This window comes from Pan troglodytes, chromosome 10 (genome assembly GCF_028858775.2).
Source record: "Pan troglodytes isolate AG18354 chromosome 10, NHGRI_mPanTro3-v2.0_pri, whole genome shotgun sequence".
In the NCBI taxonomy this organism is placed as follows: domain Eukaryota; kingdom Metazoa; phylum Chordata; class Mammalia; order Primates; family Hominidae; genus Pan; species Pan troglodytes.
Genome location: NC_072408.2, coordinates 120,027,016 through 120,053,755, shown reverse-complemented (window position 1 = coordinate 120,053,755; position 26,740 = coordinate 120,027,016). Strand labels below are relative to the sequence as shown.

The 26,740-nt window shown below is 48.3% G+C and overlaps 2 protein-coding genes across 27 annotated transcripts in view; one reads left to right on the top strand and one right to left on the bottom strand.

The window, feature by feature from the left end:
- The window catches only part of TPCN1 (two pore segment channel 1), a 74,623-nt gene extending 74,162 nt beyond the window's left edge, over positions 1 to 461 (bottom strand). For 4 of the 12 annotated variants that reach the window (XR_010147788.1, XM_063785022.1, XM_063785025.1 and 1 more), the window contains exon 1: positions 258 to 394. The gene's annotated coding sequence lies outside the window, so the exon portion shown is untranslated. Of the gene's footprint in view, positions 1 to 257 lie in introns of all 12 variants that reach the window. The other 8 variants (XR_010147789.1, XM_054663631.2, XM_054663640.2 and 5 more) reach the window with 4 other exon arrangements.
- On the top strand, positions 457 to 25,584 carry IQCD (IQ motif containing D). 15 transcript variants are annotated; one of them, XM_054663645.2, is made up of 7 exons: positions 567 to 896; positions 6,008 to 6,177; positions 11,190 to 11,317; positions 13,077 to 13,898; positions 20,223 to 20,456; positions 23,437 to 23,508; positions 25,136 to 25,584. In XM_054663645.2, the coding sequence occupies exons 4-7, from the start codon at positions 13,170 to 13,172 to the stop codon at positions 25,448 to 25,450; spliced, it is 1,350 nt and encodes a 449-aa protein (XP_054519620.2). In that variant the 5' UTR covers positions 567 to 896; positions 6,008 to 6,177; positions 11,190 to 11,317; positions 13,077 to 13,169; the 3' UTR covers positions 25,451 to 25,584. The 15 variants fall into 15 exon arrangements, with proteins under 15 accessions (XP_509395.8, XP_009424589.5, XP_009424588.5 ...); XM_054663644.2 differs by lacking the exon at positions 6,008 to 6,177 and having other exon boundaries at positions 572 to 896; XM_016924310.4 differs by lacking the exon at positions 11,190 to 11,317 and having other exon boundaries at positions 580 to 896.
- Positions 25,585 to 26,740: the final 1,156 nt, after the last annotated feature.

Here is a 26,740-nt window from a genome sequence, read left to right as displayed (position 1 = left end):
CACGTGCTCCCAGCCCCTGGCTGGGAGCCCACGTGAGGGTCGCCCTAAGAAGTCGGGGGCGAGGAGAGAGGGTGCAAAGCCCCGGCCCGGGCTGGACGGAGAGAAGAGCGGTGGAGACTTCCCCGCGCCCCCTCTGGGCCCGTACGGCCCACCTCCCACACCAGAGTGCTGCGCCGCAACCCCTTACTCCGCGTCCTCTGACCCCTGATCCCTGCCCTCTCCCTCGGGCCAAGCCGTCGCATCCCTCGGATTCTTACACGCGCCGCCCCAGCAACCCGGACCGCGCGCCGGGGTCCGCACCGCGCAGCCCAGCCCGCCGGCGCCGCCGCCAAAACCCCGAGCCCGAAGCTGTTGCAGCCGCCGCAGCCGCCGCAGCCGCCGAAGCCGCCGCCACTTCAGCCACTGCCACCAGGGCAGCTGCGCCAGCTCTCCTATCCGCCGCCTACCGTCCTCTCAACCCCGCTGGCCCCGCCCCATTTCCCCTTCACAGCGTCCTACTGGCTAACTGGGCTACCGTGATGAACTCTGATTGGCCAACTATCACGTCCTTCCGCAGGTCTCGCCCGCAGCCGATGCGGTACTCCCTGCCCGCCTCCTTAAGAAGGGGCGGGACGAAGAATCCACGCCCCTTACTCCTCCCTTGTTCCCCGCCTTACTCGTTGAGTCCAACCCAGAGGGAGTCCCAAGTCTTTCCATTGGTGAAAGGTCAAAATGGCGATGCTTCTGATTGGTCAGACTTCAGGAGGTGGGGACAACTGAGCGGAACAATAAATTGAATGGTGAAAAGAAAGGTCAGTCAGACACCGAGTCTCGCCTTCTGAGATTGGCGGGTAACCTAGCAACGCAGGGACCGCGGCGGTAACTGTGGCTAGGGAAACCTGGAGCGGTCAGAGCAGGTGAGTAGCCAGTTGGGAAAGGGTCGCGGATCGGGGGAGATGTGGAATAGGGTTCAGCCCTCTGTCCTTTGGCTCCCTGAGGAATTAGAAGCCCCCGCTGCGATCTCGTCTCAGCTTCAGGACCCTGTCCCTCAGCTCCTGCCTTAGTCTGGACCTCTTGCTCCACAACCTGCAGGGAGCCGGCCTCCATTCTGCCCTTCTACCTGCCCACTTCATGGTTCCACTCCCTCATCCCTAAAACGAGGAGGACAACAGTCAAGCAGAGTCATATCGTAGTTAACTTATTTCAAGTCAAACGTGGGAGCTGTGGGTGGGAGGGGAGTTTATAAGTCCCCTCCCATTTCACCCAACGGCCATACGTTCCTCGGTGAGCAGGCAATCTCACTTCAGTGTTTAAATTAGGTAGTTTTGTTTGTTTGTTTTGTTGTTGTTGTTGTTGTTGTTTTTGCCGAGCATGGTGGCTCACGCCTGTAATCCCAGCACTTTGGGAGGCCGAGGCGGGCAGATCACTTGAGGTCAGGAGTTCTAGGCCAGCCTAGCCAGTATGGTGAAACCCCATCTCTACTGAAAATACAAAAATTAGCTGGGCATGGAGGCGCACCTGTAATCCCAACTACTCGGGAGGCTAAGGCACGAGAATCACTTGAACCCGGGAGACTGGGGTTGCAGTAAGCCAAGATCGCGCCATTGCACTCCAGCCCGGGCAACAGAGCAAGACTCTGTCTCAAATAAATAAATAAATTAGGTAATTTTTATTACACCACTTTTGCCTTTATCCTAACTTTGGAATTTAACTCCCATCTCCATCCTTAAGATGTGATCTCATTGTACCTACTGAAGACAGAGAGTTTCTTGTGATGATTAAATGAGGCTAAGGGCCGGGCGCGGTGGCTCAGCCTGTAATCCCAGCACTTTGGGAGGCCGAGGCCAGCAGATCACCTGGGCCAGCAGATCACCTGAGGCCAGGAGTTTGCGACTAGCCTGGGCAACATGGTGAAACTCTGTCTCTACTAAAAATACAAAAATTAGCCGGGCCTGGTGGCGTGTGCCTGTGATCCCAGCTACTTGGGAGGCTGAGCGGGAGAATTTCTTGAACCCGGGTGGTGGAGGTTGCAGCGAGCCGAGATCGTGCCACTGCACTCCAGTCTGGGTGATAGAGCGAGACTCCAGCTCAATAAATAAATAAATAAATAAATAAATAAATAAATAAGGCTGAGGTGGGAGAATTGCTTGATCGCAAGAGGCGGAGGTTGCAGTGAGCCATGATTGCACTACTGCACTCCAGCCTGGGCGACAGAGCGAAAAACCCTGTCTCAAAAAAATATATAAAAAAAAACTTTGAGGTTCAAAAGATATTTTCATAAGAAAATGAAAAGATCAGCCACAGACACAGACATGGAGGAAATATTTGCAAATCATGTGTCATAAAAGAGTTGTATATAGAATATAAAAATAACTCTTATAACTCAATAAGAGGACAACTCAATTTTTTTAATGGGCAAAAGAGTTGAGTAGACATTTAAAAATCAAAAAGAGAATCCCAACTATCATCATGTAGATAAATAAACAAACTGTAGCTTTCATATGTTGCCGGTAGGTACAGCAGAATACCAATTGGTACCACCAATCTGAAATATAGTTGGCAGTTTCTTAAAAAGTTAAACATAGGCCAGGCACAGTGGCTCGTGCCTGTAATCCCAGCAATTTGGGAGGCCAAGGCAGGAGGATCCTAGTTTGAGCCTAGGAGTTTGAGCCTAGGAGTCTGGTAACAAAGTGAGACCCTATCTCTACAAAAAATACAAAAATTAGCCAGGCATGGTGGTATGCACCTGTAGTCCCAACTATTCAGAAGGCTGAGGTGGGAGGATCACCTGAGCCTGGGGAGGTCAAGGCTACAGTAATCCATGGTTGCACTGCTGCACTCTAGCCTGCGTGACAGAGTAAGACCCTGTCTATTAAAAAAAAAAGGCAGCCGGGCACGGTGGCTCACGCCTGTAAATCCCAGCACTTTGGGAGGCCAAGGCAGGCGGATCACCTGAGGTAGGGAATTGAGACCAGCCTGACCAACATGGAGAAACCCCGTCTCTACTAAAAATACAAAAAAAAAATTAGCTGCGCGTGGTGGCGCATGCCTGTAATCCCAGCTACTTGGGAGGCTGAGGCAGGAGAATCGCTTGAACCCAGGAGGCAGAGGTTGCAGTGAGCCGAGATCACGCCATGGCACTCCAGCCTGGGAAACGAGAGCAAAACTCCGTCTCAAAAAAAAAAAAAAAAGGTCAGGGTTTTTCAACCTCAGCTCTATTGATGTTTTGGGTGAGAAAATTCTTTGTTGTGGGGAACTATCCTTCCAATTGTAGGATATTTAGCAATATTATGAGCCTCTACCTACAAGATGCCAGTAGTAGCCTCTCTCAGTTGTGACAAGCAAATGCATCTCCCGATTATTGCCAAATGTCTTCTGGAGGGCAAAGCTGCCCCAGGTTGAAAACCACTGTGCTAAGCAAAAAGTCAGATGCAAACAATTACATACTGCATGATCCCATTTATATGAACTATCCAGGAAAGTTACATATGAGTGGAGGCCAGGGGCAGTGGCTCACGCTTGCAATTCCAGCACTTTGGGAGGCCAAGGCTGGTGGATTACTTGAGCCCGGGAGTTCAAGACCAGCCTGGGCAACATGGTGAAACCCTGTCTCTCCTAAAAACGTAAAAATTAGCCAAGTGTGGTAACACGCACCTGTAATCCCAGCTACCTGGGAGGCTGAGGCACGAGAATTGCTTGAACCAGGGGGGTGGAGGTTGCAGTGAGCCGAGATTACGCCACTGCACTCCAGCCTGGGCGACAGAGCGAGACTCAGTTTCAAAAACAAAACAACCACAACAAAAAATGTGAGTGGAAGCAGAGATTGTTTGCAGATTAGCTCATGGGAATTTGGGGGGAGTGATAGAAATGTTCTAAAACTGGATTGTAGTGATGTGGCAACTTCAGATACATTTACAAAAATAGTCACTGAGTTTTACACTTACAATGGGTGAATTTTATGGTAATGTAAATTATACCTCAATAGAGCTGTAAAAAAAAAAAATTACACGTGTGATTAGTACTATGCAGGAAAGGTGAGAGAGTTTCCACAGGTTGTAAAGTGCTGTCTGTTCCAGTCTGAGGAGGGGTAGCCATTGAGCTAAGACCTAAAGAATGAGAAATTGTTAATCTAGGGAGAAATTATTCCTGGGGGGTTGGTTTCTGACAAAAGGAACATTATACATTAGTGCCTGAGAGCAGGAGGGGTTTGAGGTAGGCTGTTTTTTGTTTTGTTTTGTTTTTGAGACAGAGCCTTTGTCTGTTGCCCAGGCTGGAGTGCAGTGGTGCAATCTCAGCTCACTGCAACCTACGCCTCTTGGGTTCAAGCGATTCTCCTGCCTCAGCCTACCAGGTAGCTGGAATTACAGGTGCCCAACACCATGCGCTGCTAATTTTTGTATTTTTAGTAGAGACTGGGTTTCACCATGATAGCCAGGCTTGGTCTCGAACTCTTGACCTCAGGTGATCCACCCACCTCGGCCTCCCAAAGTGCTCCCAAAGTCCTGTAATCCCAAAGATTACAGGAGTGAGCCACCGCACCCAACCCTGTTTCGTTTCTTTTTAATGCTAGTCCCAGTTGGCAAATTGATTTCACTGCCCAGTAAAGGGTTGCAACCTTAAGATTTTATTTTTTAAGCAGTTTTAGATTCACAGCAAAATTGAGAGAAAGGTAGAGAGAGTTCCTACATACCCCCTATTCCCACATGCGCAGCCTGCCCCACCGTCAACCTCCCCCACCAGAGTGGTGCATTTGTTATAGTTGATGAACCTACATTGACACATCAGCAGCAGCATCCAAATTCCATAGTTTACATAAGGGATAAGGGTTCACGCTTGGTGTTGTACATTCTGTGAATTTGGACAAATGTATAATGATGGTATCCATCATTGTAGTAAGGTACATAGTATTTTCACTGCCCTAAAAATCCTCCCTGTTCTGCCTATTCATCCCTCCCTTCCCCCAGCCCTTAGACAACACTGATCTTTTTACTGTCTCCATAGTTTTGCCTTTGCCAGAATGTCATATAGTTGGAGTGATACCATATGCAGCTTCTTCAGATTGGCTTCTTTCACTTAGTGATATGCATTTAAGTTTCTTCCATGTCTTTTCGTGGCTTGACAGCTCATTTCTTTTTAACACTGAATAATCCTGTATTCCATTGTCTGGATGCCCCACTGTTTATCTATTCAGCTCCTGAAGGACATCTTGGTTGCTTCCAAATTTTGGCAGTTGTGAATGAAGCTGCTATAAATATCCATAAGCTTTTTGTGTGTGCAGGTTTTTGTGTGCACATGAGTTTTCAACTCCTTTGGGTAAACACCAAGGAGTGCAATTACTGGATCGTACAGTAAGAGCAGGTTTAAATTTGTAAGAAAACAACTGTCTTCCCAAGCGGCCGCACCATGTTGCATTCCCACCAGCAATGACAGAGTTTCTGCTTCACATCCTCACCAGCATTTGGAGTTGTCGGTGTTCTAGATTTTGTCCATTCTAATAGGTGTGTAGTAGTTAAATATTTTTTTCAAGTTGGAGAAGTTGATTATAGAATAATCTAAATTCACTACTAGGAAATTCTTCCTTCTGTCTGAAACTGCCAAAGTGATGCTGTCTACACTTAGATATAACCAGAAATAAGCATTTCTAAAGTGACACTGTAACCAAAAGAGGAATTAAAATTCCTGATGAACTGATTGATAAGGAGGGGAGACTGGACAATGGGGAGTGATTTAAGGGAACTTGGTCTTCTTCGGTCACTAACAGGAGAACATGAATAATGTAGAAACCAGCAAAATTAAAAACAAAATAGTAAAAAGGAGTAAAAACTGCTTCTGTTTTGACTTTTTATAAAGCCTTTGATACAAAAACATATACCATATTATTTTGTGGAAAAGTACATCTATTTTAAGAAACATTAAAGTGTTGATATTAACATAATTTTTGAAGTAGTACTAAAAGTCATAAAAGCGTAACACTTTTGAGCAAGGATTTCATTTCATTCCATCAACAGTGCTGTGTCCCATTTCACAGGTAGAACGTCAAGGCTTAGAGAGGTTAATCGACTTACCCAAAGCCACACAGCGAGGAAGTGGTGAGACACTGGAATTGCATTCCAAATGTGTTTTTCGTTTCCACTTCAGTAATGAGGAAATGAAAGCCCAGAAGATCAAGTGGACTTGCCCAAGGCTATATAGCTTGTGGTCAGTGGAAAGTATTTCATCATAACCAGCAACATAGAAATCTGTCCCGGGGGGCATGTTCCCTCCCAATCTGAGTCACTATCCCATGTCCTCTGTCTCCAAAGCACCAGATAATCCTGGAGCCTGCAGCCACCCAGCCAGCATTACAAACAGGGTCCCAACTGTCAATACCTCCAGCATTCATTGCTGCAGCCCTAGCCTGGGAATCTTTTACAGACCAGTTGTAAACCATAAAACACAGGTTCTCAAAAAGAACAAGAGAGGAGGATTGGGTAATAGTTCAAAATTAGTCACAGAAAGAAAAAAAAAAACCACTCAACTATGAAAAAGTAAAAAATTCATTACATTTAAAACTTTTGTTTAAAAAATTCCAAGCCCTGAGTAAAGAGATGCAAAAGAATCCATAGGCCAATTGTTGGCCTACAGTTCTATCATGAAAATATGACTCTCTTTTCTGGCTCCAATTCAGGACATATATATTTTGCAAAACAACATTATCCTATTATGCCAGCATCTCCCAGTGAGGAGACAAGCCTGTTGGTAAATCTGGGTTTGCCATCTCATTTATTCAACAGTGATTTCTTTTTCTTTTCTCTTTTTTTCTTTTTCTTTTTTTTTTTTTTTTTTTTTTGAGACGGAGTCTCACGCTGTCGCCCAGGCTGGAGTGTGCAGTGGTGCGATCTCAGCTCACTGCAACTTCCATTTCCCTGGTTCAAGTGATTCTCCTGCCTCAGCCTCCCAAGTAGCTGGGATTACAGGCATGTTTCACCACACCCGGCTAATTTTTGTATTTTTAGTAGAGATGTTTCGCCATATTGCCCAGGCTGGTCTCAAACTCCTGACCTCAGGTGATCCACCTGCCTCGGCCTCCCACAGTGCTGGAATTACAGGTGTGAGCCACTGAGCCCAACCGCAACAGTGATTTCTTTATTGAGCACCTACTGTATAGTAGTTGGTTGGGATAGCAGGTTTCATCATGAATCTGTTGCTTCTTTCTAGCCCCTCACTTTCCCCCTCCCTAGACTTGTAAGGTTCAGATAAAACATACAGAGTTCGGAAGAAAGCTAGAGGTTTGGAGGGTAGTGAGATCTTTCTGAGGCTAAAAAGAAAATTCCTCTTGAGCCCAGGAGTTCAAGACCAGCCTGGGCAACATAGCAAGACCTTGGTTTTTTTGTTTTTTGTTTTTGTTTTTTTTTGAGACAGAGTCTCACTGTGTCACCCAGGCTGGAGTGCAGTGCTGCAATCTCGGCTCACTGCAACCTCCACCTCCCAGGTTCAAGCAATTCTCCCGCCTCAGCCTCCACAGGTGCCCACCACCATGCCCAGCTAATTTTTGTATTTTTAGTAGGGACAGGGTTTCACCATGTTGGCCAGGTTGGTCTCAAACTCCTGACCTCAAGTGATCAACCTGCCTTAGCCTCCCAAAGTGGTGGCATTACAGGCGTGGGCCACTGCGCCCGGCCAGAAGTCAATCTTAAAATCAAGAGACTGGACAGAATAGTGCTGATGGGGTGCAGGCCCTGTCACTTCCTAGCTGTAAACTAACTAGAATCATCTAACCTCTCTCTCTGTCTCCCTTTCTTCATCTGTGAAATAGAGGTAATAATAGCACCTACCTCATAGGGTTGTTGCAAGGATTAAAGGAATTAATTCGTATATAGCATTCAGAACAGTGTCTGCTACACAGTAAGTTCTCAAGAACTTACTTAGCTAATGTTAAAATGGTATTCCTTAAAATGAGATCCGGATGAGGATGGAAAAACTACCTATCAGGTACTATGCTTATTACCTGGGTGATGAAATAATCTGTACACCAAACCCCCATGACATGAAATTTACCTATATAACAAACCTGCACATGTAACCCGAACCTAAATTAAGAGTGAATTTAAAAAGAGAGAGAGAAATCCATTTCCCACACTCCAGTTGTTTTGTTTTTTTTGTTTTTTTTGTTTTTTTTTTAGCACCCTCTGACTTTTCCACTTGCCAGTTTGGATTTGTAGGGTAGTTGTTAAGTGTTGGGTTTTTTCCTTCTCTCCAGGGGGAAAAAATATATAATTTAGTTCAAATCTTTTTTTTCCTCAAAATATTCTAAGAGCAAAATTAATAAAATATCCAACAAGCCTGTTTGAATGAAGACGAGGTATAATTTGCATGATAAAGATATATTTCCATTTATAAAGTTCATCAGCAGAATTAATGACAAATAAAGGGAATATCCAATTAAAGTTTCCCATCCATTAACAATTTGCTTCACTCTCAGGGCAGGAATTTTAAACGGAGATGCTTAAGTTGGAAATGATTTAAATATTAAGGTTGGTGGCATTAAAAAGGACATGAAATGATCATATTAGGATTCAAGGAAAAGAGATTCTCCAGTCATTTTTGTCGTCAGAGTCAGATGCATTTCCCCTCAATCCTAGTTCCACGGGCTTTTTCTTGTTCACCCAAATGAGCTATCAAGAACTGATGGGTGTCATCATAATCAAAGAAAACAAGTTTGCCCTTTAAAGCGAAAGAGGTAATTTGGCTGAAAGCAAATTGGAAACATTTCATGTAACGTTGCGTTTCCAGCCGCACTCTCTGAAGAATTCAGGCATTTTGATTTATGCCTGAGAGCTTTGGGGTACAATGGAGAGGACTGCATTCATTAACTACCTTGTTCACATTCATCCTGTAGCCATGGGCAAAGATCCTTCATCCTCAGAGAGGCTGAGAAATCTCCATGGCTGTCCCTAAAACTTTTTTTTCACTTATAAGATAGGATCTAGGCTGGGCATGGTGGCTCACGCCTGTAATCCCACCACTTTGGGAGGCCAAGGTGGGCAGATCACCTGAGGTCAGGAGTTTGAGACCAGACTGGCCAACATGATGAAACCCTGTCTCTATTAAAAATACAAAATTAGGCTAGCGTGGTGGTGCATGCCTGTAATCCCAGCTACTTGGGAGGCTGAGACAGGAGACTGCTTGTACCTGGGAGGCAGAGGTTGCAGAGAGCCCAAATCACACCATTGCACTCCAGCCTGGGTGACAACAGCAAAACTCCAGCTTAAAAAAAAAAAAAAAAAAGAGGAGAGATAGGATCTCGCTCTGTCACCCAGGCTGGAGTGCAGTGGTGCCATCACGGCTCACTGTAGCCTCAACCTCCCTGGCTCAAGCAATCCTCCTGCCTCAGCTCCCCAAATAGCGGGGACTACAGGCACCTGCCACCATGAAAGGCTAATTTTTTTTTTTTAACTTTTTGTAGAGGTCTCATTTTGTTGCCCACGCTGATCTTGAACTCCTGGGCTCAAGGAATCTTCCCTCCTTGGCCTCCCAAAGTGCTTGGATTACAGCTGTGAGCCACCATGCCCAGCCTCCTAAAACTTTGTCTTCAGGAAAAGCCTCAAAGGATCTCATGAGATTCATTAGGGAGCAGGAAGTGTGTGTGAATCAAAGTGATTGAAGATAATTCCCAATCCTCTGCTCCCAAAGGGGCTTCTGGTTTGTTTTTTGTTTTTTTGTTTTTTTAAGAGACAAGATCTCACTCTGTTGCTCAGGCTGGAATGCAGTGGCCTGATCATAGCTCACTGCATCCTCAAACTCCTAGGCTCAACAAATCCTCCTGCCTCAGCCTCCCAAAGTGTTGGGATTACGGGCGTGAACCATGATACCTGGCCTGATATTGAATACCTTCTGCCTTGCCAAGGAACTAAACATCCTTAGCACCTGATCTGGCCTGCCTTTCTTTTTCGTTCTTAGTCACTTTGGGTGTTTCTTTGATTCCCTGCCATTCTCTTGGTGTGTTCTTTGGTTTGGTGAGTTGAAGTTATCTTTTGTGGCTTCAAGTGTCACTTCCTTCTCCTGGGCAACATAGCAAGACCCTATATCTACAAAACTAAAAATACAATAATTAGCTGGGCATGGTGGCACGTGCCTGTAGTATCAGCTACTCGGGAGCATGAGGCAGGAGGACTGTTTGAGCCCAGGAAGTCGAGGTTGCAGTGAGCCGTGATCGTGCCACTGCACTCCCTGGATCATGGGAAGGCCAAGACACCATTGTCCACTGCAGTATGGCAGCTAGAGCTCAATGAGTTTAAAAGTGAGCTCATTGTCCTCCCCTCCAAATGTCCTCTCCTCTCCCAATTTCTGCCATAGTTTCTTAAGGGCCCCATCTTTCTCTACCAGTCACCCAAACTCAAAACTCTTTCACTCAAGTCCTAATGATTCTTTCTTCAAAACATTTCTCACATCTACAGACAATATGAAAATAAAAGTGGCACAGGTAACCTGTAAGTAGTAACTTACAGCTTTCATTGGTGCTTACTTCTTAGGAGAGGGGGAAAGACAGACAATAAACAAATAAACAGGTGCATATAGGGATGTCAGATGGTGATACTTAACCTGGAGAACAAACAGGATAAGGGGGAAGAGATGAAGAAGAATCAGGGTGAGGGATGGGGATGTTATGGGGGGTGTCCATCTGAGACATGGTGTTGGGGGGTGAGCAGACATCCTGGGCAGTAGGTGTTCTTTTTTTTTTTTTTTTCTTTTTTTCTTTTTTAAGAGATGGGGACTTGCTATGTTGCCTGGGCTGGTCTTGAACTCCTGGGCTCAAGCGATCCTCCCACTTCAACCTCCCAAAATGCTAGGATTACAGGCGTGAGCCCCTGTGCTTGGCCAAGGCAGTAGGTGTTCGTTCAGCAATTGCATCAGAAATCATTAAAGTCCTGGACTTGGGATTTTCGTTTTCCTGGGTTAATGCTATTAGTTATTTATTGAACATTTTTTACAGCGTGCAGGCTTCTCATTCATCCTGAGGACTCTTGTTTTACAGCTGAGGAAGCCCAAGCTCTGGAGGATTAAATGACCAGCCCAGAGACCCCCAGCAAGGATTTGAACCCAAGTGGGGCTGTGCAAAGCTAGTACTTTTAGCCATTGTACTATGAAAGCAATATAAATTACTGATCTCTGATTGCCCTATAGATTTTTCTGAAACAGTTATTTATTTGTCTATCTATCTTTTGAAACAGAGTCTCATTCTGTTGCCCAGGCCGGAGTACAGTGATGAAAACTTGGCTTACTGCAACCTCCGCCTCCTAGGTTCAAGAGATTCTCATGCCTCAGCCTCCTGAGTAACTGGGGTTAACCTGAGTAACAGGTGCGTACCACCATGCCTGGCATTCTCTCGTATTTTTATTAGAGATGGGGTTTCGCCATGTTGGCCAGGCTTGTCTTGAACTCCTGACCTCAGATGATCCACCTCCCTCGGCCTCCCACAGTGCTGTGATTACAGGTGTGAGCTACCACGCCTGGCCTGAAACAGTCTTTTACCTAAACTTTTTACTTTGTAATAATTGTAGATTTATAGAAAAGTTGCAAAGATAGTACAGAGAGTTCCCGTATGCCCTCCATTCAGCTCCCCCTAATGTTAACATCTTAGATAACCTTGATGTGTTTGTCAAAACCACAAAATTAGGCCTGGCACGGTGGCTCCTGTCTGTATTCCCAACACTGGGAGGCTAAGGTGGGAGGATTGCTTGAGCCTAGGAGTTCAAGATCAGTCTGGGCAACATAGTGGAGCTCATCTCTATAAAAAGTTAAAAAATTAGCTAGGCATCGAGCACCTGTAGTCCTAGCTACTTGAGAGGCTGAGACAGGAGGATCACTTGAGCCCAGTAGGTCGAGGCTGGAGTGAGCCATGGTCACACTATTGCACTCCAGCCAGGGTAACAGAGTGCCTACAAAATTAATGTTGGTACAATGCTGTTAACTAAACTTTAGACTAGATTTGGATTTGGATTTGGATTTCTCCAGTTCCACTAATGTCCTTTTTCCACTCCAGAACCCAATCCAGAATACAACATTACATTTAGTGAAACAGTTTTTTAAATTGTATTTCAAAGTTATATTTCACCCACCAATTTTTAAAATCAGTACTTAAAAATGGCCAGGCGTGGTGGCTCAGGCCTGTAATCCCAGCACTTCGGGAGGCAAAGGCAGGTGGATCACGGGAGGTCAGGAGTTTGAGAACAGCCTGGCAAACATGGCAAAACCCTTTCTCTACTAAAAATACAAAAATTAGACAGGCGTGGTGGTGTGCACCTGTAGTCCCAGCTGCTCAGGAGGCTGAGGCAGGAGAATCACTTGAACCCAGGAGGCAGAGGTTGCAGTGAGCCAAGATCATGGCACTGCACTGCAGCCTGGGCGACAGAGCAAGACTCTGTCTCAAAACAAATAAACAAACAAACCAAAAAACTTTAAAATCAGTGAAAATGTGCCATTCCTAGTCCTGTTGGTCTTACACCGCATTCTGCCCTGTCCCTGTCCTGCTCAGACATAGGCTGAGGCCTGTGGTTCCGTCGCCCAGGCTCCTTGTCAGTTGGTTTCCTGCTGGTTTTGGCCAAGGGCAGTAGAAAGAAACCAGGGTATTTCTCCTCCCCTACCGCCACCCTTCTTTAATCTGCATTTCCGGCAATGTCTCTAGCTCCTCTGGGAACTGATGGCTGTGGTTCAAACTTCCCCTGGGTGACCCTGGGCCCCAGGCTCACCATCTCTTCATGTGGTGCCTTCCTGCCATTGACAATTGCGGGATGGCTTTGTCTTCCCCTGGTTGGCCTGTCAACTCTCCCATCACTGATGTAACCAGTCTCTGGTTTTAAATCCTTAGAATGGTGTCTGTATGCCTGGCTGGTCCCTGCCTGACACATGTGCCTGAGATGCCTCCACACTTGGTCTTCCTGCCCTTGTGGCCCTAACACCCTCACAAAGCTGAAAACTGCTTCCAGTGAAAGGTTCTGTGTAAAAGCGACAGAGGACCTAAGATGAACTCTTGATGTCAACAGTTGTGGTTTCTGCAGCCACACTAACCACACAGATGTCAGCACAGCTGCACTCACACCTACTTCTTCATTTTGCAGGATGGCCAGAGACAATAAAAGCACGAGACCCAAGTAGTCTACCGAAGTCTCCATCTCTGCGGACCTACAGAGGCACAGAGGGCTGCTCACAAGATGACTTTAGACATTCTCGCCATGGCCCCTTTGTATCAGGCCCCTGCCATCAACAGAATAGGGCCAAAGACAGACCCATCTAAAAGGCCAGCTGATCCACTAAAACCCTTGGTTCTCTCTAGGACCAAACTCACCACCATTGAGGCCAAAAGGATCATGTCCATCCTGGATGAGGCGATCTACAAGGTGGAGCTGGTGACCTTGCTGTCGTATGTGGCATCCAACAGAGAGGATATGGAGGGGATGCTGGGGGAGGACGTCATGAGGGCAGTGAGAGAGCATCAGGATCTCTGCCAGGTCCTCCTTGAAAACGTCAGGTGCCTGAAAGAGAAAGAAAGGCAATTGCAGGAGCAGAAAGAGGCTGAGGAGGAAGGGTGGCTCAGAGACCGCCTCCTTTCCATAGAGCTGCAGAAATCCAGCCTCTCACCACTTACGCAGCAGATCAAAGACTCCACCAAGAACGTCCTGAGACTCTTGCTCAGCAACCCCCAGGCTGCTAGGCTCCTGCAGATGCAGACACAGGGTAGAAGTACGGAAGCCCAGAATTTTATTGACAGCCTGATAGAGCTCCGTGGTTTCCTGTTTGAAAAACTACTCACTAGTCCCATGGAAGCGAGGGATAAGGCCCAGTTCTTACAGGATATCAGTAGACAGAATAGTAATAACCAACAAATCATTGATACTCTTGAAAAGGAATTGGCGGAGAGAATGAAGAACAGGAATGCAGAGGTATTGTTTCATAGTATTGCTGAAATTACTGAAGAAGCCACACAAATCTTTTGTTGGTTGGGTTTTTCCTCAATGATTGATTTTTTTTTTAAGATGGAGTCTCGCTCTGTTGTCCAGACTAGAGTGCAGTGGTGTAATCTCGACTCACTGCAACCTCTGCCTCCCAGGTTCAAGCGATTCTCCCACCATAGCCTCCCAAGTAGTTGGGATTACAGGCGTATACCACCATGCCTGGCTAATTTTTGTATTTTTAGTAGAGACAGGTTTTCGCCATGTTGGCCAGGCTGGTCTAGAACTCCTGACCTCAAGTGATCCTCCTGCTTTGGCCTCCCAAAGTGCTGGCCACTGCGCCTGGCCAATTGATTGACTGATTTTTTTGAGACAGGGTCTCACTCTGTTGCCCAGGCTAGAGTGCAGTGGCATGATCACAGCACACTGCAGCCTCCATCTGTCAGGCTTAAGCAATCCTCCCATCTCACCCTCCCAAGTAGCTGAGACTACAGGTGTGTGTCACCATGCCTGGCTAATTTTTTGATTGTTTGTAAAGATGGGCTCTTGCTACGTTGCCCAGGTTGGTCTTGAACTTCTGGGTTCAAGAGATCCTTCCACCTTGGCCTCCCAAAGTGCTGGGGTTACAGGCATGAGCCACTATGCCCGGCCTCCCCAGTGATTTTTTTTTTTTTTAAGATGGAGTCTTGCTGTGTCACCCACGCTAAAGTGCAGTGGCAACATCTTGATTCACTGCAACCTCCGCCTCCTGTGTTGGGAATGGGTGCTCGGTGTCACCAAAATCAACACTGAGACAAAGGATCTCTCAGCAAGGCTAGTTTACTCTCTGCAGAAAGGGTGCTGCTTGCTAGCAGTCTTGCCACAAGAGCACACACGAACAAAAGAGACGGGGTCATTTATAACCAGACGCATCCACCCTACTGCTGTGTCCAGTTTCCATTGGCTGGAACAGGACCTCACATTCTGTACTTAACCCGATTGGCTAGCAACTTAGAACTTCCCAAAAGAGGCAAAGGCAGAGGGGAACAAAGGAAGAGAGCAAGTAACTCCTGGAATGCTGAGAGAGGCAAAAACACCTCCAAATAAGGAAGAGGAATAGGCTATGACCTAATGCTTGCTTGGACCGGTTCAGGTATGCCAAGGCAAATATCTAAGCTAAAATGTGGGAGCTAAGAACAGAGTATATTGATTTCTTTTTTTTTTTTTTTTTTTTTTTTGAGGCGGAGTCTTGCTCTGTCACCCAGGCTGGAGTGCAGTGGTGTGATATCGGCTCACTGCAAGCTCTGCCTCCAGGGTTCACACCATTCTCCTGCCTCAGCCTCCCGAGTAGCTGGGACTACAGGTGCCCACCACCATACCCAGCTAATTTTTTTTTTGGTATTTTTAGTAGAGATGGGGTTTCACCGTGTTAGCCAGGATAGTCTCGAACTCCTGACCTCGTGATCTGCCCACCTCTGCCCCCCAAAGTGCTGGGATTACAGGCGTGAGCCACCACGCCCAGCCTATTGATTTCTTTATTACAGCTAGCAGAATTGAAGAATATTAACACAGGTCTTTGAGTAAATTTTGGTTCTAAGAGAGGTTACTACCTATTCTGAATTAGACTGGGAGGAAAGTCCCTTTGAAGAGGAACCTCTATTTCATTTTCTACATCCTGGGTTCAAGCAATTCTTCTGGCTCAGCCTCCCGAGTCTCTGGGACTACAGGTGCCCGCCACAATGCCCAGCTAATTTTTTTATTTTTAGTAGAGATGGGGTTTCACCGTGTTGGCCAGGCTGGTCTTGAACTCCTGACCCTAAGTGATCTGCCCGCCTTGGCCTCCCAAAGTGCTGGGATTATAGGCGTGAGCCACTGCGCCTGGCCTAAGTAGCTTTTTTTTTAAAAAAAAATTCATTTACTCCACAAATTATTGTAAGTACTTACTAGGTGCCAGGTCTTATAAATAAGCCCATGTGGTTCCAGCCTCATGGAGTTCACAGTAAGGAAGGTAGGAATTAAAGAATTCATTTAATTACAGTTTTGAGAAGTACAATGTACTTCTCAAAGGGAGTGTTACAGGAGAACTTAACACCAAAAGGTCAGGGACATTGAAGCCAAGATATGAAGAATGCGAGGGCGTGAACCAGGTAAGTGCAGTGAGGAAGAACCTTCCAAGCTAGGCATCAGCAAACTATTTTTTTTTTTTTTTTTTTTGAGACAGTCTTACTCTATGCCCAAGCTGGAGTATAATGGCGTGATCTCAGCTTACTGCAGCCTTCACCTCCCAGGTTCAAGTGATTTCTTGTGCCTCAGCCTCCTGAGTAGCTGGGATTACAGGCACGTGCCACCACGCCTGGCTAATTTTTGTATCTTTTAGTAGAGACAGAGTTTTGCCATTTTGGCCAGGCTGTTCTTGAATTCCTGGTCTCAAGTGATCCTCCCACCTCCCACCTCAGCCTCCCAAAGTGCTGGAATTACATGTGTGAGCCACCGCACCTGGCCCCAACTTTTTCTACAAAGGGCCAGATAGTAAAAACATTAGGCTTTGTGGGCCAGATGGTCTGTTGCAATTACTCAACTCAGCTTTGCTGTTATAGGGGAAAAGCAGCCACAAACAATATGTAAATGAATGGGCTGTGTTCCAACAAAACTTTACTTACAAATACAAGTGGCTGGCTGGATTCGGCCTGTGGGCCATAGTTTGCCAACCCCTGTTCCAGGTGGAGGGTAGAGTGCACCTCAGTAATGAGACAGGAATAAGCCTGGCTAGTTCAGAAACCCAGAGAATGCCAGTGAGCTAGAGGGAAGGGACAAAGATGGGCTGGGAAAGCAGGGGAAGGAGACAGATCACACAGGGCCTTTGAGGCCTAATCAAGGAATTTGGTTTCTAGAAGTTTTTAGTTTTAGAGACAAGATCTTGCTCTGTCACCCAGGCTTGAGTGCATTGGCACGTTCATAGCTCACTGCGGCCTTGACCTCCTGGGCGATTCTCCTGCCTTAGCCTTTTGAGTAGCTGAAACTACAGGCATGCGCCACCACTCTTGGCTAATTTTTTACATTTTTGTAGAGACAGGGTCTCGCTATGTTGCCCAGGCTGGTTTCGAACTCCTGGGCTCAAGCAATCTCCCTGCCTCAGCCTCCCAAGTAGCTGTGACTACAGGGACATGCCACCATGCCTGCCTAATTAATTTTTTTTCTTTTTTTAGAGATGGGGTGTCTGGCTGGAAGTGGTGGCTCACACCTATAATCCCAGCACTTTGGGAAGCCAAGGCAGATGGATCACTTGAGGTCAAGAGTTCAAGACCAGCCTGGGCAACAGGGTGAAACCCCATCTCTACCAAAAAAAAAAAAATAATAAATACAAAAAATTAGCTGGGCACAGTGGCTAATGCCTGTAATCCCAGCACTTTGGGAGGCTGAGGCAGGCGGATCACCTAAGGTCAGGAGTTCGAGACCAGCCTGACCAACATGGTGAAACCCCATCTCTACTCATAATATAAAAATTAGCTGGGTGTGGTGGCATGCACCTATAATCTCAGCTACTCGGGAGGCTGAGGCACAAGAATTGCTTGAACCCAGGAAGTGGAGATTGCAGTGAGCCTAGATTGCACCATCATACTCCAGCCTGTGCGACAGAGTGAGACTCTGTCTCAATGAAAGGGAAGGGAAGGGAAGGGAAGCGGGGAGAGGGGAGGGGAAGGGTCTTACTCTGTTACCCAGGCTGGTCTTAAACTCCTAGCTTCAAGGGATCCTCCAGCCTCAGCCTCCTGAGTAGCTAGGATTATAGGCATACCACACCAGTTAGAAGAATTGTTAAGAAGGGAAATGGCGGTGTGGTGGCTCACGCCTGTAATCCCAACATTTTGGGAGGCCAAGGCAGGTGGATCACTTGAGCTCAGGAGTTTGAGACCAGCCTGGGCAACACGGCAAAACCCCGTCTCTACGTAAAAGACAAAATTAGCTGGGCGTGGTGGTGTGCACCTGTAGTCCCAGCTACTCAGGAAGCTGAGGTGGGAGGATCACTTGCGCCCAGAAGGCAGAGGTTGCAGGGAGCTGAGATCGCACCACTGTACTCCAGCCTGGGCTGCAGAGCAAGACCCTGTCTCAAAAAAAAAAGGGAAACAGTAGCATGATCCCAAACCCTAATAATAATTGTCATATTGCACACATACAGTGTATTTTGTTTAACATACATTTTCTCTCTAAATCTTTACAAAAACCCTGTGAGATGGTGTATGAGTACAGATTTGGCTGCTATAACAGAGACACCCAAAATAGCTGTGGCTTAGTCAAGATGGCAGTGTATTTCTCTGTAGTGGAAACACCGGAGCTGGTGTGGCATCTCTGCTCCCCAACTTGTCAGAGGTCTGGTTTCTTCTATGTGACTTCCCTGCTGTCCCCAACATGGGACTTCTGCCTGTGGGCCAAGATGGCTGCTCCAGCTTTCCCCATCATGTGGCCCCCAGTCTAGCCAGCAGGAAGGAGGAAAGGGGAGGAGAGGGCTTGGTTCTGCCCCTTAAGGACACGTGTGGAGGTGGCACACAGAACTTCCATGCATATCTTGTAGCCACACCCAGCAGAGAGAAGTGCTAGGAAGGACCGACCACCCGTCACTGGGGCTGTGTTATGCTCCACATTCTACCCCACAGCCTCTCTGGGGAGAGCAGACATGGGGGTAGCCAGGCTGCACTGCCACAGGCCCTTCTGTTTCTATCCCCCACCACTGATGAAAGGTTCAAGGCCCTGGGAAACTATTCACAGCCCCCTCCCTGGTGCTGGGTTGGGCACTTCTCACTGAATTTGTCCTTTAAAGCATTCACCTGACTTTGTGGATAACATTCACCTGACTTTGTGGATAACATATGTGTGTGTGATTTGTGTGGTCTTGAGGGGTCTGGCTCCTCCACAAGAAAAGGGGGACCTTGTCTCTTTCAGCCTGCCACTGTGTCCCCAGTGAGCCTGTCCAAAAGAGGGGCATGATGTATACTTGCTGAGTGGACAGAGGACGGGCTGCTGAGCCCTCGGGCAGGGAGGTTACTAGTAAGGTGGGAGGGGCATCATCTAGGAATAGGCAGAGGGACACAGGTGGCCCTGCTGGTCTCATTCAGGTGCTAGAACCAGCTTGGGGCTTCACCTTGGACTGACCTGGGGTCAAATGCCATTTTTGCCAGGTGGGCAAATTTCATGTCATTGAACCTCAGTGTACAGTGAGGGGAGACACCAATCAGGCACGTGTGGGGAGTCTACAAGGAGAGCTCTGACTGCCGATCATATTCCCAGCGCCTGGTGCCTAAAGCCTTGCCTGCAGGATGGGCTTGCCCCAAAGGCACTGCCTCCCTGCCCCCAGTGTGCAGGAAGTGAGCAGATGCCCGGCGGGCCTGCTGCCAGCTGACCCAAGCCCAAGATGGTGGCGTGAGCAGCCATAGCACCGCTGTGCTCAGAGGGAGACTCTAGTGTAGTGAGAAGCCTTGAGAGCTTCTTTACAAAACTGTCTCATCCTCCACCCCCATTCCTGTTCTAGAATCCACCCAAGGCAGGGGACAAGCCAGACATGGGCCCTCAAGAAAGAGCCCGGTGGCAATCCCTGCAGCCTGTGTTCATTGCACACCTTCATGCACCCCACTAAGTGTCTCTGCCAGCTGGGCCTCCCCTGCTGTGTGCCCAGGAGGAGCATCGCCGCTGTCCCAGTCCTCCCCTGTGGCCTCAATCCAACAAGCTTGTACCCTTCACTCGTGCAAGGAAATAGAAAGTGGTGGCCAAGAACGTGGGCTCAAGGTCAGACAAACCTGGCTTCAGGCCCCAGTTCAGCTGGGCAACCCCAGACAGATGAAGCCACCTCCTTGAGCCTCAGTTGTCTTGTCTGTAATCAGGCTGTCCCTGACCTCCATTGTGGGGTTGGGGGTGTGATTAGAGAGATATAACCCAGGTGGCATGCCTGGCCCTGAGGGAGGATGCAGTGGTGCCAGCCTCTGGTGACTGTCAGTGGATATGGAGAGTTGTTTTTTTTTTGAGATGGAATCTCACTCTGTCACCTAAGTAAAAGTGCAGTGTTATGATATCTCCGCTCACTGCAATCTCTACTTCCTGTATTCAAGTGATTCTCCTGCCTCAGCCTCCCGAGTAGCTGGGATTACAGGCATGCACCACCACACCCAGCTAATTTTTGTATTTTTAGAAGAGACGGGATTTCATCATGTTGGCCAAGCTGGTCTCAAACTCCTGACCTCAGGTGACCCACCCACCTCAGCCTCCCTAAGTGTTGGGATTACAGGCGTGAGCCACTGTGCCCGGCTGGGCATGGAGGTATTAACGGAACCCTTTCTCTTCCTGGCTTAGGTGGAAAAGGAGAACTTTGTGATCCAAGAACTGAAAAACCACCTGCACCAGGTGCTCAAGTTCTCAGAGAACAGCCTCGTTCGCACTAAGCAGGAGGCTGAGAAGCAGCAGAAGGCCGATTTCCGGGCATCACAGGCCAGGGTGGCCAAGATCCAGCAGGAGATCCTGCAGCTGCAGTCACAGTTTTACAACCTGGTCATGGAGAACCGGGAGGCAGAGCAGGCGCTGAGGAAGGTGCCCCGGGAAGCAGCGAGGATGGGCCGAGGGGGCCCCTGGTGGGGGGGATGGGTGGGACTGTTCCATCACTCCTGGAGGTCCAGCAGTGTTGGGCAGGGCAGGACTGCACCAGCTTCTCAGGAAGTGGCTTGGTGGAGGGGAAGGGCACAGGAGCAGGGAAGGCCCAAATCCAAGCCAGTGTCTCCTGGGAGGCAGGAAGGGGCAGCACACAGGCCTGGGGACAGGGGACAAACTGGGATCCTGTCCCAGCATTGCTGCATGCCAGCTTTGTGACCTTGGGCAAGTTCCTCAACTCCTCAGACCCCACAGGGATAATACCCACATCGTCAGAGGCTGGGTGCCCTGCAAAGGAATGAAGAAGTAGCATGTAAAGCTCAGGCTAATTACTCAACTCCTGCCCAGCTGCCGATTTCACACCTCAGAAATGAAAATGCTAACATTGGTCTTAATGGTTGTTACATGAGAATTACATGAGATGGTAGTGAGAGAGCTGGTGCATAGTAAGTGTTCAATAAATATCATTTCTGACCGGGTAAGGTGGCTCATGCCTGTAATCCCAACACTTTGGGAGGCTGAGGTGGGAGGATCGCTTGAACCCAGGAGGCGGAGGCTGCAGTGAGCTGTGATTGCACCACTGCACTCCAGCCTGGGCAACAGCAAGACCCTGTCTGTACAAAGAATAAAAGATAAATTAGTCAGGCGCTGTGATGTGTGCCTATAGTCCCAGCTACTTGGGAGGCTGAGGCAGGAAGATCACTTTAGCCCAGGAGTTTGGAGGCTGCAGTGAACTATAACTGCGCCACTGCATTCCAGCCAGGTCAACAGAGTGAAACCTTGTCTCTTAAAAAAAACACACCCAAAACCTTCATTTGCCTTCTCCTTCATCATCTCAGCCAAGACCCAGGCCTAGCACACACCCAACTTCCAAATCTCTTTCCTCGTAAAAGGCACCCTTTTTAATACTTGTCTCCAGTCTCTTAGTGTCACACTCTTGAGCATCTGATGGAAGCCACGGGCCTCTCCCCGAGAAAGAAGGCACAGATGCACTTACACATCCTAGTGGACAGTTCCCCGGGGAGCCCAGTCCCCCTGAAGCCGGCCTACCCATGGTGCCCAAGCTAAGGGCTCTTGCTCTGTAGGATTAGGGGGTTTATTTATTTATTTATTTATTTATTTATTTATTTATTTTTGAGACAGGGTCTCACTCTGTCACCCATGCCAGAGTGCAGTGGCGTGATCATAGCTCACTCCAGCCTCCAACTCCTGGGCTCAAGTGATCCTCCCATCTCAGCCCTCATGGGTCGCTGGGGCATGTCACCACGTCTGGCTACTTACAAATTATTATTATTGGCTGGGAGCAGTGGCTCACGCCTGTAATCCCAGCACTTTGGGAGGCTGAGGCAGACGGATCTCCTGAGGTCAGGAGTTCGAGACCAGCCTGGCCAATGTGGTGAAACCCTGTCTCTACTAAAAATACAAAATTAGCCGGGTGTGGTGGCATGCACCTGTAATCCCAGCTACTTGGGAGGCTGAGGCATGAGAATTGCTTGAACTCAGGAGGCGGGGGTTGCGGTGAACCGAGATCACACCACTGCACTCCAGCCTGGGTGACAGAGCGAAACTCCATCTCAAAAGAAAAAAAAAAGTATTATTTTTTGTGGAGACAGGGTTTTGCTATGTTGCCCAGGCTGATCTAGAACTTGTGGCCTCAAGCAATTCTCCCATTCCCACCGTGGCCTCCCAAATGGTTGGGATGAGCCACTGGCCCAGCCTGCTTATTTTTAATTTAGGTGAAACTTACATAATATAAAACCATTTTAAAATGAGCAATTCAGTGGCATTTAGTATATTCACGACGTTGTGCCACCCCCACTTCCACCACTTCTATCTAGTTCCAAAACATTATCACCTCAAAATAAAACTCCATATCCATTAAGAAGTTACTCCCCATTCCCTTATTCCCCCTGTCCCTGGCAATCACTAATGTGCTTTCTGTCTCTGTGGATTCACCCATTCTAGACATTTCATATGAATGGAATCTGTGGCCGTTGTGTCTGGCATGTTTTACTTAGCACCGTGTTTTCAAGGTTCACCCATGTTGTAGCATGGATCAGTGCTTCATTGCTTTTTATGGTGGAAATAATCTTTTAAAAACAAGATTAGATCATGTCCCTCCACTGCATCTAAATCACCCAGTGGCTTCACCTCACCCTTTCCTGAGAATACAGCCTCCTCTAGCTGACACTCCCTCTGTGACACAGCCTTTTCCTTGGACCTTGTTGGGGACCACTTTCCTCCTCGCCACTCCCTTCCAGTCACACTGGCTTGATTTCTGTCCTTTAATTTTTTTTTTAATTTTTATTTTTTGAGACAGTCTTGCTCTGTCATCCAGGCTGGAGTGTGGTGGCATGATCTCAGCTCACTGCAAACTCTGCCTCCTGGGTTCAAGTGATTCTCCTGCCTCAGCCTCCTGAGTAGCTGAGATTACAGGTGTGCATCACCATGCCTGGCTAATTTTTGTATCTTTAGTAGAGATGGGGTTTTGGCATGTTGGCCAGGCTGGTCTCAAACTCCTGGCCTCAAGTGACCCGCCTGCCTCAGCCTCCCAAAGCGCTGGGATTACAGGCGTAAGCCACCACGCCAGGCTGATTTCTGTCCTTTAAACAGCACAAGCTTGTTCCTACCTCAGGGCCTTTGCACCTGCTGCTTTCTCTGCCTAGGATGTCCTGGAACCAGGCTGCTGGCATCAAATTCAGGCTCTGCCACCCATTAGCTCTGTCACCTTGGGCAAGTAAGATAGCATGTCTGAGCCTCAGTTCTCTCCCCTGTGAAATGGAGAAAAGGGAACCTCCTTGTGCAGATTCAATAGGCGAGGCATGTCAAGCACCTGCCACAGAGCCTAGTGATGCAGAGAGTGCTCAGTGCTGTTGATTGTTAATATAGTCCATCAAACAATGACAAATTGGATCTTTTCTAGAAGAAATATAAAGTGGAAACGGAAATCGAGAACTGGATCCAGAAATATGATACAGAGATGGGTGAGAAGCAGGTATTTGTCGCTGAATAAGTCTCTCTCGCATGCTTTTCCCAAGACCTTCTAGGAATGGGATGAATGGGAAAAGTAGCCTTGGGATGGTCCATGGAGTGGGCAAACTTCTGAGCCTCTCTGCAGGGAGCACTTCCCTTTGTTTAAAGGGTTTGTCCAGCCTGGGGCAGAGTGAGAGATGGGAAAGAAAAGAGCCAGAAGCTGCAAGGCCAGGTGCTGTGGCTCATGCCTGTAATCCCAGCACGTTGGGAGGCTGAGGTGGGAGGATCGCTTGAGCTCAGTAATTCAAGACCGGCCTGGGCAACAGAGCAAGACTCCGTCTCTATTAATTAAAAAAAAAAAAAAAAAAAAGCGACTGGCTAGAAGGGCCTGACACTGGGCCTAATGATCGTGGCTCCATCTAGTGTCCACATCCCATACTCCTCTGGATGGGCTCCTGCCAGCACCCCTACAAGGTGGGGCTCCTTCCCACAGACTCAGATGGGAGCCTGCCTCCACTGCATCACTCAGTCACTCAGCCAGTTTTTATTGAGCACCTGAGATGTGCCAGCTGTGTGGCCTTAAGCAAGGTACTTGACCTTCCCAAGCCCGTTTCTGCATCTGATTAGCAAAGGCAGTAATTCCCATTTTGGGACCATGGCGGGGATTCGGTGAGACACCATGGCTGCAAGCGTGTGTGCCCAGCACAGGGTCTGGCCTGGAGGGAAGTGCTCAGGGGGTGGTAACCTTCAAATCGAGACACCCCCAAACCCTTCACCCAGTACTGGGATAACATTGGTGGCCCATGGGTCCAACCCAGGGGCCGGGGAGGACTGGGGAGCACTGGAGAGCACTGGAGGTAATATGCGCTGGAGTGAGCCAAAGCCAGGTGTGCTCTTCAGAGAAGGGCAAGTCAGAACCTTGTCCTGGGCAACCATCAGGGCCTGGAGAGGGGAGCTTTGCAGGCTGGGGCTCTCATTTCTCTGGGTCCCATGAGGGTTGTGGGTTGGTTGCGGGCAGGGACTTTGTCCACCCAGCTCTGTGTCCTCTGGCAGTGCTCTGCTTTTTGTAGATGCTGGGAAAACATCAGTGGAAGGAAGGAAAACAGGTGTAAATGACAGCAGGAGAGGCTATGGTTAGACATAAGGAAGAACTCTGGGACTCCGTTTGAGGCCTGAGAAAGTTCCTTCTCCTCTGGTGTCTTGTGGAACAGACTTCTTTCACGGCAGCAGCCTCCATTTCTTGTGTCCCCACTGTGTGCCTGGCATCATGTCCAGTACATTGTGTCCATCGGGTCATTTAATCCTAGAAACAGCCCCTGGCTTCGGAATCGTCCCCATGTTTCAGATGAGGAAAAACGAAGGCCCGAAAGGTGAAGTCAGTTGAGGTGTGGCAGAGCTGGGACTTAAAACTAAGTCTGCCCAACTCACAAGCCCGTGTTCTTTTCCTGTTCCTGAAATTATTTCAGTTGGGTCCTTCCTAGAGCTAGGATGGAGCCCATCCCCTCTCCCCATCCATGTCACTGGGACCGAGAGATGCTGAACAGCTTAGCTTAGGGGCATCGCTGGGGCAGACCATTTGGGAAGGGTAAGGGGGCCTCAGGGAGGAGGCACTCTATGTGTGGTGACCCCAGCCCCACCCCTCACTCCAGGAGGAGTTGGAGGATCTGGACGCTGTTCACAGGGAGGAGAAGATCTCGCTGGAGGAGCTCAGGCGGAGGCACAAAGTGCTGGTGGGAGAGTTTGCACAGATCCGGGAAGAGCGGGAGATCAACTCCAAGAAAAGGATGGAGGCGGAGCAGGAGATGGTGCGCATGGTACGGGCGGCCACGCTCATCCAGGCCCTATGGAAGGGCTATCTGGTGCGCTCCCTGCTCAGATCCAAGAAGAAGCGGGGCAAGGGCAAAGCAAAGGACAAGGAGAAGGGCAAGCAGAAAGGCAAGGAGAAGGGCAAGGGCAAGAAATGAGCTCTCCACCCAGCCCGCTCCTGACCCTTATCTTCCCAGAGACCGGGCCAGGAAGGCCCGGGATGGAGAGCACTAAATTCATGGCTTTCATGTTTTTATTTAATAAATTAAAAAGTATTTGAAGCCACATTGAAGGGAACGCTCTACGAATAAATCTCTTTACCCAGGGCTGTGGGCTGTGTGTGTCCAGCTCACAGATGGTGTTTCCATGAGGAGCGTGCAGCCTGGGGTGTCAGCCCAGAGATTATGGTTCCTTACTTCAGCCTTAGTGGGAAACCAGACCCCAGCTGCAGCCCGGAAGCTGCCATGGCCATGATGGACACATCACTCACCAGGGCAGCGGGGTGTGGGTCACAGCTGCCCATAGGGGGCAAAGAAGCAGGCAGGGAACTCCAGGAGGAGCGGGGCCTCAGGTTTCAGGCTGCCCCTAACCCTGTTCTGGGATTAATTTGCCTGCAACTTCCCCTGCTCCAGCACTGTGAAAGCTCAGAGGGAGTCCTGAGGTCATAGCAGCCCTCAGCCTCACATTCCAGGGAGCTGAACAATTATTTAAAACAACTTTTTTTTTTTTAAAGTAAAAAATTTTTAGGCCAGGAGTGGTTACTCACACCTCTAATCGCAGCACTTTGGGAGGCTGAGGCAGGCAGATCACTTGAGCTCAGGAGTTTGAGACCAGCTTGGGAAACATGGCAAAACCCCATGTTTTATTTTTTGTCACTACAAAAAATTAAAAAATTAGCCAGGCATGGTGGCACACGGCAGTAGTCCCAGCTACTTGGGAGGCTGAGGTAGGAGGATCACTGGAGTCTGGGAGGGTCGAGATTGCAGTGAGCTGAGATTGTGCCACTGCACTCCAGCCTGAGTGACACAGGAAGACCCTGTCTCAAAAAAAAAAAAAAAAAAAAAAAGGGTAGGTAGAGACAGGGTCTCACTATGTTGCCCAGGCTGGTCTTGAACTCCTGGCCTCAAGCGATCCTCCTGCCTGGGCCCCCCAAAGTGCTGGGATTACGGGCATGAGCCATCACACCCGGCCTGAACAATTATCTTTAAATTATTTGACAGCATTTAAAAAACTGAGGGCTACCATGTAGAAATCCAACACTCTCCCTTTTCTGGAAAAAAATCTAATCATCCAGATATCCCAGGTCTGCATATCTTCTAGGGCTCAGCAGCAGCAGCAGCCCCCATTAGATGGTAAAGTAAGTCGCCCCCATCCTCACCACCCCCAACTGCCTTACATACACCACAGCCTGGTGTCCGTTGCCCTTTAGTGTCACCTTGGGCTACTGC

Excerpts from the sequence above, each read along its gene's own strand:
- IQCD (XM_509395.9), top strand. The coding sequence starts at position 13,170 with ATGACTTTAGACATTCTCGCCATGGCCCCTTTGTATCAGGCCCCTGCC. Across the intron at positions 13,899-20,222 it reads TGAAGAACAGGAATGCAGAG|GTGGAAAAGGAGAACTTTGT; the intron begins GTATTGTTTCAT and ends TTCCTGGCTTAG. Across the intron at positions 20,457-23,436 it reads CAGAGCAGGCGCTGAGGAAG|AAGAAATATAAAGTGGAAAC; the intron begins GTGCCCCGGGAA and ends GATCTTTTCTAG.